Source organism: Oncorhynchus keta, chromosome 28, assembly GCF_023373465.1.
Source record: "Oncorhynchus keta strain PuntledgeMale-10-30-2019 chromosome 28, Oket_V2, whole genome shotgun sequence".
Classification (NCBI taxonomy): Eukaryota; Metazoa; Chordata; class Actinopteri; order Salmoniformes; family Salmonidae; genus Oncorhynchus; species Oncorhynchus keta.
In genome coordinates, this window is record NC_068448.1 from 72,157,117 (window position 1) to 72,170,597 (window position 13,481).

Genomic DNA, 13,481 nt, shown 5'->3' on the forward strand with positions numbered 1-13,481 from the left:
TGTATTGGGTGTTTATACAGTTGATGATTGACAGAGCAGTGTCTTATTTCTCACCATATTTGTCCTATCGCGTCACATCTGTCTTCACCGGAACCCTCTCGGCATCCATTCGTGGTTAGTGCTACATTAGACATACAAGGATTTCTTTGTGTAGCTACTCTAGGGACACACACAGGGGTCAAGCCTGCTAACTTCCCTGGTGGAACACTATAGCGCCACTGAACCATGGTTATGAGCTACAGCTTGTCAGTACTATAGCACCACCGAACCATGGTTATGAGCTACAGCTTGTCAGTACTATAGCACCACTGAACCATGGTTATGAGCTACAGCTTGTCAGGAATACAGAGCCACTGAACCATGGTTATGAGCTACAGCTTGTCAGTACTACAGAACCACTGAACCATGGTTATGAGCTACAGCTTGTCAGTACTACAGAACCACTGAACCATGGTTATGAGCTACAGCTTGTCAGTACTATAGCACCACTGAACCATGGTTATGAGCTACAGCTTGTCAGTACTATAGCACCACTGAACCATGGTTATGAGCTACAGCTTGTCAGTACTACAGCACCACTGAACCATGGTTATGAGCTACAGCTTGTCAGTACTATAGCACCACTGAACCATGGTTATGAGCTGCAGCTTGTCAGTACTATAGCGCCACTGAACCATGGTTATGAGCTACAGCTTGTCAGTACTATAGCACCACTGAACCATGGTTATGAGCTACAGCTTGTCAGTACTACAGCGCCACTGAACCATGGTTATGAGCTACAGCTTGTCAGTACTATAGCGCCACTGAACCATGGTTATGAGCTACAGCTTGTCAGTACTATAGCACCACTGAACCATGGTTATGAGCTACAGCTTGTCAGTACTACAGCGCCACTGAACCATGGTTATGAGCTACAGCTTGTCAGTACTATAGCACCACTGAACCATGGTTATGAGCTACAGCTTGTCAGTACTATAGCACCACTGAACCATGGTTATGAGCTACAGCTTGTCAGTACTACAGCACCACTGAACCATGGTTATGAGCTACAGCTTGTCAGTACTACAGCACCACTGAACCATGGTTATGAGCTGCATCTTGTCAGCTGACAAGTCATCATGGTTTTAATAGATTTGGAAACAAATCTAAAAACACAGCGAGTTTTGAGAGGCATCAGTCAAAGTGGTGGTGTTAGTATAAATGAGGATTTTGGTGGAAACTTTCATATTGCACTGAAAGTAGCACTATGAGAACCCTTGCCCGCTAATGAGGAAGATTCATTGATTAGCTTTAAGCAGCATGATGTATAATTCATGCATCTTGAAATAAGGAGGTGTAATCAAGGCCCTACTTCATAAACTTCGGTCTTATCTAACTTTGCTGTTTGAAGTATAGGCACCTGGGTTGCCTAACCCATTCACAGGATTGGTTAACTCTTCAGGTTGCTAGGGTCTCCACCGACCTAGGTAGATCTACTTTTAGTTTTAATGCACCGTATTGCTGGAACAAAATACATTTCATCTGATTGTTCTTGTGCCGTTCTGGCAATGTAAAGTATTGATTGGGGACTTGTGGAGAAATGTAACCGGATGATGATCGTATAAGGAAATCAGTCAAAGGTGCGGTCATGGGAGTAAATAAGCCCAACCACTTGGGAGACCTGCCCACCAACTGGGGAGCAAGGCCCAGCCAATCAGAATACAGACATGAATACAGACATGAATACTCCTCAGTTTCATCAGCTGTCCGGGTGGCTGGTCTCAGACGATCCTGCAGGTGAAGAACCTGGATGTGGAGGTCCTGGACTGGATTTTTTACATGTGGTCTGCGGTTGTGAGGCCGGCTGGACGTAATTCTCTAAAATTATGTTGGAGGTATCTTATGTTAGAGAACATTCAATTCTCTGGCAACAGCTTCGGTGGACATTCCTTCAGTCAGCATGCCAATTGCACGCTCCCTCAACTTGAGACAAATTGCATATTTTAAAGGGGCCTTTTATTGTCTGCAGCACAAGGTGCACCTGTGTAATGATCATGCTGTTTAATCAGCTTCTTGATATGGCAGGGATGTAAACAAATTTGTGGCCAAAATTTGAGAGAAATACGTTTTTGTGCGTAACATTTCTGGGATTTTTTATTTTATCTCATGAAACATGGGACCAACACTTTACTTGTTGCATTTAATATTTTTGTTCAGTATAGTTTGCATATAATGTTTGTTTATGTTGGAGATATATATATATCTCTATCTCTCTAAAAACAAGTCCCTCACCGTTGCCGCCTGCTATAGACCACCCTCTGCCCCCAGCTGTGCTCTGGACACCATATGTGAACTGATTGCCCCCCATCTATCTTCAGAGCTCGTGCTGCTAGGCGACCTAAACTGGAACATGCTTAACACCCCAGCCATCCTACAATCTAAGCTTGATGCCCTCAATCTCACACAAATTATCAATGAACCTACCAGGTACCACCCCAAAGCCGTAAACACGGACACCCTCATGAATATCATCCTAACCAACTTGCCCTCTAAATACCTCCGCTGTTTTCAACCAAGATCTCAGCGATCACTGCCTCATTGCCTGCACCCGTAATGGGTCAGCGGTCAAACGACCTCCACTCATCACCGTCAAACACTCCCTGAAACACTTCAGCGAGCAGGTCTTTCTAATCGACCTGGCCGGGGTATCCTGGTAGGATATTGATCTCATCCCATCAGTAGAGGATGCCTGGTTATTTTTTAAAATGCCTTCCTCACCATCTTAAATAAGCATGCCCCATTCAAGAAATTTAGAACCAGGAACAGATATAGCCCTTGGTTCTCTCCAGATCTGACTGCCCTTAACCAACACAAAAACATCCTATGGCGTTCTGCATTAGCATTGAACAGCCCCTGTGATATGCAACTTTTCAGGGAAGCTAGAAAGCAAAATACACAGGCAGTTAGAAAAGCCAAGGCTAGCTTTTTCAAGCAGAAATTTGCTTCCTGCAACACGAACTCAAAAAAGTTCTGGGACACTGTAAAGTCCATGGAGAATAAGAACACCTCCTCCCAGCTGCTCACTGCACTGAGCATAAGAAACACTGTCACCACCGATAAATCCACTATAATTGATCATTTCAATAAGCATTTTTCTACGGCTGGCCATGCTTACCACCTGGCTACCCCTACCCTGGTCAACAGCACTGCACCCTCCACAGCAACTCGCCCAAGCCTTCCCCATTTCTCCTTCTCCCAAATCCAATCAGCTGATGTTCTGAAAGAGCTGCAAAATCTGGACCCCTACAAATCAGCCGGGCTAGACAATCTGGATCCTCTCTTTCTAAAATTATCTGTCAAAATTGTTGCAACTCCTATTACTAGCCTGTTCAACCTGTCTTTCACGTCGTCTGAGATTCCCAAAAATTGGAAAGCAGCTGCGGTCATCCCCCTCTTCAAAGGGGGGGACACTTTTGACCCAAACTGCTACAGACCTATATCTATCCTACCCTGCCTTTCTAAGGTTTTCGAAAGCCAAGTTAACAAACAGATTACCGACCATTTCGAATCCCACCATACCTTCTCCGCGATGCAATCTGGTTTCAGAGCTGGTCAGGGATGCACCTCAACGACGCTCAAGGTCCTAAACGATATCATAACCTCCATCGATAAGAAACAATACTGTGCCGCCGTATTCATTGACCTGGCCAAGGCTTTCGAATCTGTCAATCACCACATGCCCATCGGCAGACTCGATAGCCTTGGTTTCTCAAATGATTGCCTCGCCTGGTTCACCAACTACTTCTCTGATAGAGTTCAGTGTGTCAAATCGGAGGGCCTGTTGTCCGAGCTTCTAGCCGTCTCTCTGGGGGTGCCACACGGTTCAATTCTTGGATCGACTCTCTTCTCTGTATACATCAATGATGTCGCTCTTGCTGCTGGTGAGTCTCTGATCCACCTCTACACAGACAACACCATTCTGTATACTTCTGGCCCTTCTTTGGACACTGTGTTAACAACCCTCCAGACGAGCTTCAATGTCATACAACTCTCCTTCCGTACAAGTAAAACTAAATGTATGCTGTTCAACCAATTACTACCTGCCCGCCCGTCCAACATCACTACACTGGACGGTTCTGACTTAGAATATGTGGACAACTACAAATACCGAGGTGTCTGGTTAGACTGTAAACTCTCCTTCCAGACTCACATCCAACATCTCCAATCCAAAGGTAAATCTAGAATTGGCTTCCTATTTCGCAACCAAGCATCCTTCACTCATGCTGCCAAACATACCCTCGAAAACTGACCATCCTACCGATCCTCGACTTCGGCGATGTCATTTACAAAATAGCCTCCAATACCCTACTCAATAAATTGGATGCAGTCTATCACAGTGCCATCCGTTGTGTCACCAAAGCCCCTTATACTACCCACCACTGCGACCGGTACGCTCTCGTTGGCTGGCCCTCGCTTCATACTCGTCGCCAAACCCACTGGCCCCAGATCATCTACAAGACCCTGCAAGGTAAAGTCCCCCCTTATCTCAGCTCGCTGGTCACCATAGCAGCACCCACCTGTAGCACTCGCTCCAGCAGGTATATCTCTCTGCTCACCCCCTAAACCAATTCCTCCTTTGGCCGCCTCTCCTTCCAGTTCTCTGCTGCCAATGACTAGAACGAACTACAAAAATCTCTGAAACTGGAAACACTCCCTCACTAGCTTTAAGCACCAGCTGTCAGAGCAGCTCACAGATTACTGCACCTGTACATAGACCATCTATAATTTAGCCCAAACAACTACCTCTCCCTCTACTGTATTTATTCATTTATTTTGCTCCTTTGCACCCCATTATTTTTATTTCTACTTTGCACATTCTTCCACTGCAAATCTACCATTCCAGTGTTTTACTTGCTATATTGTATTTACTTCACCACCATGGCCTTTTTTTTTGCCTTTACCTCCCTTCTCACCTCATTTGCTCACATTGTATATAGACTTATTTTTCTACCCTATTATTGACTGTATGCTTGTTTTAATCCATGTGTAACTCTGTTGTTGTGTTTCGAACTGCTTTGCATTATCTTGGCCAGGTCGCAATTGTAAATGAGAACTTGTTCTCAACTTGCCTACCTGGTTAAATAAAGCTGGGGAAAAAATTATTTTATATATACAGGGCACATTTGTAAAAGAGACCTATGTCACAATATGTCTTCCCTGTTCAAATAAAGGTTAAATAAATAAATAAAAATAATCAGATCCACAATGCATTCCATTGTAGTTTCAAAGAGTCCTCTACTAGGAGCAGGTACTGTATTTTGAACCAGCTCTATGATCATTAAACTTGGTGTTCTAAAATGTTTGTTTACTTCGGTCTTTAAATATTTCAAGTTTATTCAATACAAATTTCATTTGACTCTCCATGATCACAGCACACTTTATGAAGAACAATGATATACTAATGTGGTTGTTTCTATCTCTCTGTGTATCAATTTCTCTCTTTCTCTCGGTCTTTGTGTGTCTGTGTCTCGCTCTCTCTCTGTGTGTGTGTGGGTGTATGTCTCTCTCTGTATCAATCAGATCCATTTTGATGGCTGGCACGAGAAGTTTGACTTCTGGGTGGACTCTGACCTGCCGGACCTTCACCCTGTGGGCTGGTGTGCCCGGACAGGTCACCCCCTGGAGCCCCCCCTCTGTGAGTTCACAACCCCTTTGTGTGTGTGCATGCGTGTGTGTGTGCGTGCATCAGTGCATGTATGAGCTTGTGTGTGTCTCTGTGTGTGTGTCTCTGTGTGTGTGTGTGTGTGTGTCTCTGTGTGTGTGTGTGTCTCTGTGTGTGTGTGTGTGTGTGTGTGTGTGTCTCTGTGTGTGTGTGTGTGTGTGTGTGTGTGTGTGTGTGTGTGTGTGTCTCTGTGTGTGTGTGTGTCTCTGTGTGTGTGTGTGTGTGTGTCTCTGTGTGTGTGTGTGTGTGTGTGTGTGTGTGTGTCTCTGTGTGTGTGTGTGTGTCTCTGTGTGTGTGTGTGTCTCTGTGTGTGTCTCTGTGTGTGTGTGTGTGTGTGTGTGTGTGTGTGTGTGTGTGTGTGTGTGTGTGTGTGTGTGTGTGTTTCTCTCTGTGTGTGTGTGTGTGTTTCTCTCTGTGTGTGTGTGTGTTTCTCTCTGTGTGTGTTTCTCTGTGTGTGTGTGTGTGTGTGTGTGTGTGTTTCTCTGTGTGTGTGTGTGTTTCTCTGTGTGTGTGTGTGTTTCTCTGTGTGTGTGTGTGTGTTTTCTGTGTGTGTGTGTGTGTGTGTGTGTGTGTGTGTGTGTGTGTGTGTGTGTGTGTGTGTGTGTGTGTGTGTGTGTGTGTGTGTGTGTGTGTGTGTGTGTGTGTGTCTCTGTGTGTGTGTGTCTCTGTGTCTGTGTGTGTGTGTGTCTGTGTGTGTGTGTGTGTGTGTGTGTGTGTGTGTGTGTGTGTGTGTGTGTGTGCGCTCTTCACCAAACGTTCCACCTCCCAACACCCTCACCTACACACAAACCAGTAGACTCCATTCTTCTCAAGGACCATTCCATAGCCCATGTATTGACCCTGTCCCTTTCAGAGGTAAATCTCACTGACATTAGAGCACAGCTGATAGAATGGTGCAAAGTATTTTCTATGGCACAGGGATTTGTAGTGCGCTCTAAATCTTCATATACAGCTACAAAACAACTTTTTTTTCCATTTCCAAGTAGTCCTTCGTTGTGATTGACAGGTTGCCACAGTGCATGAAATGTCTTGACCATGAAAATGTCTTGCATCTTCAAAGAATGCCATCTGTTTTTCTCTTTCAATGTTGGCCGTGATTAGTTTTTCTTGACGTTTTACCGCTGACCAAATGTGTTTAGGGGTAGAATATAAAATGGCTGCAACGGAAAACAAGTTTAGAAATAAGAAACACAGGTCTAATCTTATTCGAAGTGGAGGACTCATCTCCTTCAGAGACTGTAACAAATCACTTCACTTCCCCCTTTGGGTTAACACGTCTAGGACGACCAATGAAATGTGTCTGTGTGTGCATGAGTATGTCGGGGAGAAAGAAGTTGTTTAATCTTGGCAACAGCAATACAGGCCATAAACCTGACTTGAATACCATAGATCTTATTTTGGTTTGTGGTAGAAGTTTGGTGGGTGATGTATTATGGCAAAACACATTTTGGATGTCGCTCTAGAGGTCTTAATATCTTCATTTTGGAAATCTACCACATAAGCAAAGCCTTAAGGGCTATTTGTCTACCCTGACACACAAAATATGTATTGGTCTACCCCAGTAAGGCCTTTTCCATTCATTGTAACTCAGTTTTAGTTACTCATCACGCATGGGTTACATGTACCACTGATACATGTACCACTGACTGCAGTTGCTGATACAAGTTAACCTACTACTTGCCTATTGGCTAAATCAAACAATGAAAATGTATTATGAAGCCAAGATCAATGATAGAACGAATTATGGAAAAAAAACTTTGGACTACTTTTAAATGAAATTATTGGCAGAAAGAATTTTAAACTCCATCTTTTCATTGAATCAGAGGGCTTATTCATCACAAAACCATTTGATGTTGCAAATTATTTTAATGATTACTTCATTGGCGAAATGGGCAAACTTAGACAGGAAATGCCAACAACGGACAGTGAGACATCGTATTCATGCATAAAAAAAACGAATGATGGGGGGGGAAAAAGCACTAAGTTAGAATTTTGTAAAGTTGGTGTGGGAGAGGTGGAATGATTATTGTTATTGATCAATAATGACAAACCTCCTGGCATTGACAACTTAGATGGAAAGCTACTGAAGATGGTTGCTGACTCTAAAGCCAAAGCAAACTGTTGGATATAATGGTGTTTTACCAAATACAATGCTATTTCTCTGTAAACTGTCGTGGAAATTTCCTCTATTTACCAAATCATGAGAGCAAACCACACACACACGTCAGAGTTAGTTATCACAAAGTCCATTTTTTATTATATGAGCTCTATCACAACCCTGTGACTCTCAGATCAATTCAGTGTCTATCAATGAATTCTCTGAGAGTCCCTTCCACATTTCAACGGAGATCCTTTATAGCAAAGACACACAGGATAAGACAGCATCGGCATAATTCATCGTTCAGCTTTGTCTCCTTTCTCAAACTCAGAACCATAAACCAATCCTCCATATCAACAGGCATATATCAAATCCATCCTATCTTGACAAGATCACAGAGACACACTGACTGGCACACAGACATTGTGGAGCCAAGAGATACACGCTTGACCTCTCCCCTCTCTCCGGCCCAAACAACTTAGTCTTGACATAGAACAGATACTGCAACCCCGCCACAGTATTATACAAAAATAACATTCTGATGAGAAGTAACTTACAAACATATGATGAATATAAAACATCTTACCTATGTTACCAACCAATTCTGATTATTTGCCAACAAAACAAATTGACAACAGACTTTCAGCATGCTTATAGAGAAGGGTGCTCAACATGTACTGCACTGACACAAATGACTGATGATTGGTTGAAGGAAATTGATAATAAGAAGATTGTGGGAGCTGTACTATTAGATTTCAGTGCAGCCTTTTAAATTATTGACCATAACCTGTTGTTGATAAAACGTATGTGTTATGGCTTTTCAACTTCTGCCATATCGTGGATTCAGAGCTATCTTTCTTTCTTTAATGGAAGCTTCTCTAATGTCAAAAATGTGAAGTGTGGTGTACCGCAGGATAGCACTCTAGGCCCTCTTTTCTATTTTGACCAATGACAGGCAATTGGCATTAAACAAAGCCTGTGTATCCATTTATGCTGATGATTCAACCATATACCTGTCAGCATCCACAGCTAATGATGTCACTGAAACCCTTAACAAAGAGTTGCAGTCAGTTTTGGAATGGGTGGCCAGTAATCAAACTGGTCCTGAACATCTCTAAACCTAAGGGCATTGTATTTGGTGCAAATCATTCCCTAAGTTCTAGAACTCAGCTGAATCTGGTAATGAATGGTGTGGCTGTTGAACAAGTTGAGGGGACTAAAGTACTTGGCGTTACCTTAGATTGTGAACTGTCATGATCAAAACTTATAGATTCAGTGGTTGTAAAGCTGGGGAGAGGTCTGTCTAATCAAGAGATGTTCTGTTTTTATGACACCTCACTCCAAAAATCAAGTCCTGCAGGGTCTAGTTTGGTCTTATCTTGATTATTGTCCAGCCATGTGGTCAAGTGCTGCAAAGAAAGACCTAGTGAGCTGCAGCTGGCCCAGAACAGTGCGGCACATCTTGCTCTTCATTTTAATCAGAGGGCTAATACAGATTCTTTGCCAGTCTCTCGTGGCTAAGAGTTGAGGAGAGACTGACTGCATCACTTCTTCTTCCATATCAGAAACATGAATGTGTTGAAAATTCCAACTTACGCACAGATCTGACATTTTCACACTTACCCAACCAGACATACCACCAGGGGTCTTTTCACAGTCCCCAAATCCAGAACAAATTCAAGAAAACGCACAGTATTATAGAGAGCCATTATTGCATCAAACTCCCTTCCATTTCATATTGCTCAAATGAACAGCAGACCTGGTTTCAAAAACCAGATAAAGCAACACCTCACGGCACAACGCCTCTCCCCTATTGGACCTAGATAGTTTGTGTGTATGTATTGATATTTAGGCAATGTGTGCCGTTTTTTAAATGTACAGTATGTCGTTCTGTCCTTGAGCTGTTCTTGTTTATTAATGTTGTCATGTTTTGTGTTGACCCTAGAAAGAGTAGCTGCTGCTTTCACAACAGTTAATGTGGATCCTAAGAAAATACCAAACACTAAAAAAAAAGTGAGCATTATCCTCAAATGAAGTCAGGCTTGTGATTGTTGATTTTGTTTTCGTCCCCATGCAGCACATGCAGGATCTTCTGACCTTAAGAGCTCCGTGACCCAGGGAGTGTGTCCCACCCCGGGCTGCAGGGGCGTGGGCCACATCAAAGGGGCCAAATACACAGGACACCACAGGTAAGACAACCGTTGATGACAACACTGTCTGACACTATGGCCCGGTCCAGTAACAACCCTAATCTCTAAAGCACTTTGTGGAGATCTGAAAGGATTGAAAGGGATGAGCAATGTGTTATTAGCTCCACCTTGCTCTCTGAAAGCAGGGTTCTACACTGACTTTTTACACTGGTGGCATTGGTGTTACAAACTTTTTCAGTTGATGGCACCAACACATGATTTGGTCGCCCAAAATATATATTTTTTAATAATTGATAATGGCCCTGTCTATGTCCTGTAATGTGCCTGCATTTCATAAAGAACCAGGCAAATAATAACTAGGCATCTTTTAAATTAGCAAGCCCTTGTGTTCTTACATTGCTTTAGATATAGTTACTGGAACAGCAAAGAAAATAGACTGTTAAAATAATACCACAATGATATCACGGAGAACAAAGAAGCGGGGGGGGACTGATTTAACCCCCAGTTAAGGTTTTCACTCTCAATCACTTTTTTTAATAGAAAAACAAACTAAATGTGATGTTTTAAGTCCACAACAAAGCTTATTTACAGTTGTAAATATGTACCATATATATTATTGTCCCATTCACTCCTCTTGACCTGCACTGGAGCTCGTACCTTAAGAATTTCACTGTACTCCGCAACTACATCTGTGACCCTGTGCATGTGACTAATAAATACTCTAAACTAAACCACGTCAGGGGACCATTTTTGGGGGGGCTGGGATAGATTTGAGAAATGTATTTTACCCTTGTAATTCCGGTGCGCACCGGACAGACAGTTGTTTGGTTAGCGGTGTTTCTGTAGCGCACTTGTGATGGAGTTTTCCAAAAAACTGGAGTGACGCAAATAATCATGTTTCTGCCAGGTAGGTATAGGCCACTTTGTAGTTACCTTTTCATTACCATTCCATCTACCCTAAAATGGTTAGTCTATCATTAGCATCGCTAACGGCTACACAAAGTGATAGACATGCAGTTGAAGTTTACATTCACCTTAGCCAAGTACATTTAAACTCAGTTTTTCACTATTCCAGACTATTCCTGACATTTAATCCTAGTAACAATTCCCTGTCTTAAGTCAGTTAGGATCACCACTTTATTTTAAGAATGTGAAATGTCAGAATAATAGTAGAGTGTGATTTGATTTATTTCAGCTTTTGGGTCAGAAGTTTACATACATACACTCAATTAGTATTTGGTAGAACTGCCTTTAAATTATTTAACTTGGGTCAAATGTTTCAGGTAGCCTTCCACATGCTTCCCACAATAAGTTGGGTGAATTTTGGCCCATTCCTCCTGACAGAGCTGGTTTGTGACCAAGATTTAAATTCCTGACTTATGTCTTGAGATTTTGCTTCAATATATCCACATAATTTCCCTTCCACATGATGCCATCTACTTTGTGAAGTGCATCAGTCCTTCCTGCAGCAAACCACCCCCACAACACGATGCTGCCACCCCAGTGCTTCACGGTTGCGATGGTTTTCTTCGGCTTGCAAGTCTACCCCTTTTTCCTCTTATCATAATGGTCATTATGGCTAAACAGTTCTATTTTTGTTTCACCAGACCAGGGGACATTTCTCCAAAATGTACAATCTTTGTCCCCATGTGCAGTTGCAAACCGTAGTCTGTCTTTTATGGTGGTTTTGGAACAGTGGGCTTCTTCCTTACTGAGTGGCCTTTCAGGGTATGTTTTACAGGACTAATTTTACTGTGGATATAGATACTGTTGTACCTGTTTTAACAAGGTCATTTGCTGCTGTTCTGGGATTGATTTGCTCTTTTCGCACCAAATTACGCTCATCTCTAGGAGACAGAACGCGTCTCCTTTCTGAGCGATATGACGGCTGCGTGGTCCCACGGTATTTATACTTGCGTACTATTGTTTGTACAGATGAACGTTGTACCTTCAGGAATTTGGAAATTGCTCCCAAGGATGAACCAGACTTGTGGAGGTCTACAATTGTTTTTCTGAGGTCTTGACAGTTTTCTTTTGATTTTCACATGATGTCAAGCAAAGTGTCACTGAGTTTGAAGGTAGGCCTTGAAATGCATCCACAGGTACACCTGCAATTGAGCACCTGATTTGCTTTCCGGGACCGCCGGGAAGGTGGGTTTGTACCTTCAGAATGGGAACAATTCACCTCCTTAGCGAGCAGGGCAGCTGAAACGGGTGCACCTACCACCAACAGCACGAGATGAATAAAAACAAATAGAAACGCAAGGCTTTATAGTTGTTTTTGATCAACCGGTTGATGACCACTGGCCTAGATTGAAAATATAATTATTACAATATTTTTCCACTGGCCTAAGCTGCCCACTGACGGGGATGATTGACTGGCCTGGAGAGTTTCCTTAAACCTCTCCTGTCTTGGGCCATATTTGCCTCTACAGAAAGTTGGTTTATTTTGGTTAATTACATTTTACTGCTTTTAAATAAATCATGATGGTAAAAATTTAAAATAAGGTTATTGTGAACCAAAAATGCAACTGTTTTGGTTGCAGTATCGAACCCCTGATAGGCTTGGAAGGACGTTCAGCATATTGCTTATACCTATCAAATCCTTTCTGGTATAGCTAAGGATGGCTTGGGCCAGACCTACGCCCAGCTTGGCATTCCTGATAGAATGTCACCATTGTTTAGGGGCATCATTTATTTTTGCTCAATTTGCTGTTTGTTCCATGGATCCAGATTAGGAAGGGATAATACCTCAAATGAAGGTATTATCCACCAGCTGCTGGGGTTGGCAAGGTGAGACTTGGACGCTGTTGTCATTGGGTAATAGATAAGCTGCCGGTTGGTTGGCTCCATGCAACAACAGTGAGGTTGTAGGAGGCTGATGAAGCCTGGGGAAGCCAACCCTGTAGCCTACCCTCCTCACTGTCTCTCTCGCTGTCTATCCCTCATTGAGCATCTGTCTGAGGATTCCTCTCCACCCTGTAGCTTACCCTTCTCTCTTGTGTCTCTCTCTTGATCTAATTCCCTTTTCTTTCTTTCTCTCTCACTCTTTATTTATATTTATCTCTCACGCTCTCTCTCTCTCTCTCTCTCTCTCCCCCCTGAGCATCTGTCTGAGGATTTAACTCGCCCTCTGCTATTTTTGTACCACACCTTTTCCAAGGATGTAATCAACGCTGAATGTAATGAGACACCATGCATATTCTTCTCTCCCCGGCCCTCTCCACTTGCGGGATCCTCCTGAAAGACCAATGATTACAATGGCTCCTGACCGACTCCTCATCCACAGTACCATTCTACGTATAAGCCCTGCTGCTGCAGAAAAAAATCAATCCACCACATTTTAGAAAACCTGTCTCGAACCCAACCTCATTAGCAACTCATTTGCATTCTATATGCATGCATTAAAATGAAGTAGAAATGTAATCGCCTCTTTTGTTATGACAGACTTAAATATGTTTCTCTCTGAAAGGTTGAGGTTTTCTTCTCCGAGTAGTTCTCCCGATTATCTTTATGATTTAAAAAAAAAAAA

The 13,481-nt window shown here is 42.8% G+C and overlaps 1 protein-coding gene across 5 annotated transcripts in view; it reads left to right on the top strand.

Moving 5' to 3' along the window:
• The window catches only part of LOC118361197 (lethal(3)malignant brain tumor-like protein 4), a 125,313-nt gene that overhangs the window by 44,561 nt on the left and 67,271 nt on the right, over nt 1–13,481 (top strand). For all 5 annotated transcript variants that reach the window (XM_052483802.1, XM_052483804.1, XM_052483805.1 and 2 more), the window contains exons 13-14: nt 5,560–5,674; nt 9,877–9,988. In XM_052483802.1, the coding sequence (XP_052339762.1) occupies nt 5,560–5,674; nt 9,877–9,988 (227 nt within the window). The remainder of the gene's footprint in view (nt 1–5,559; nt 5,675–9,876; nt 9,989–13,481) is intronic.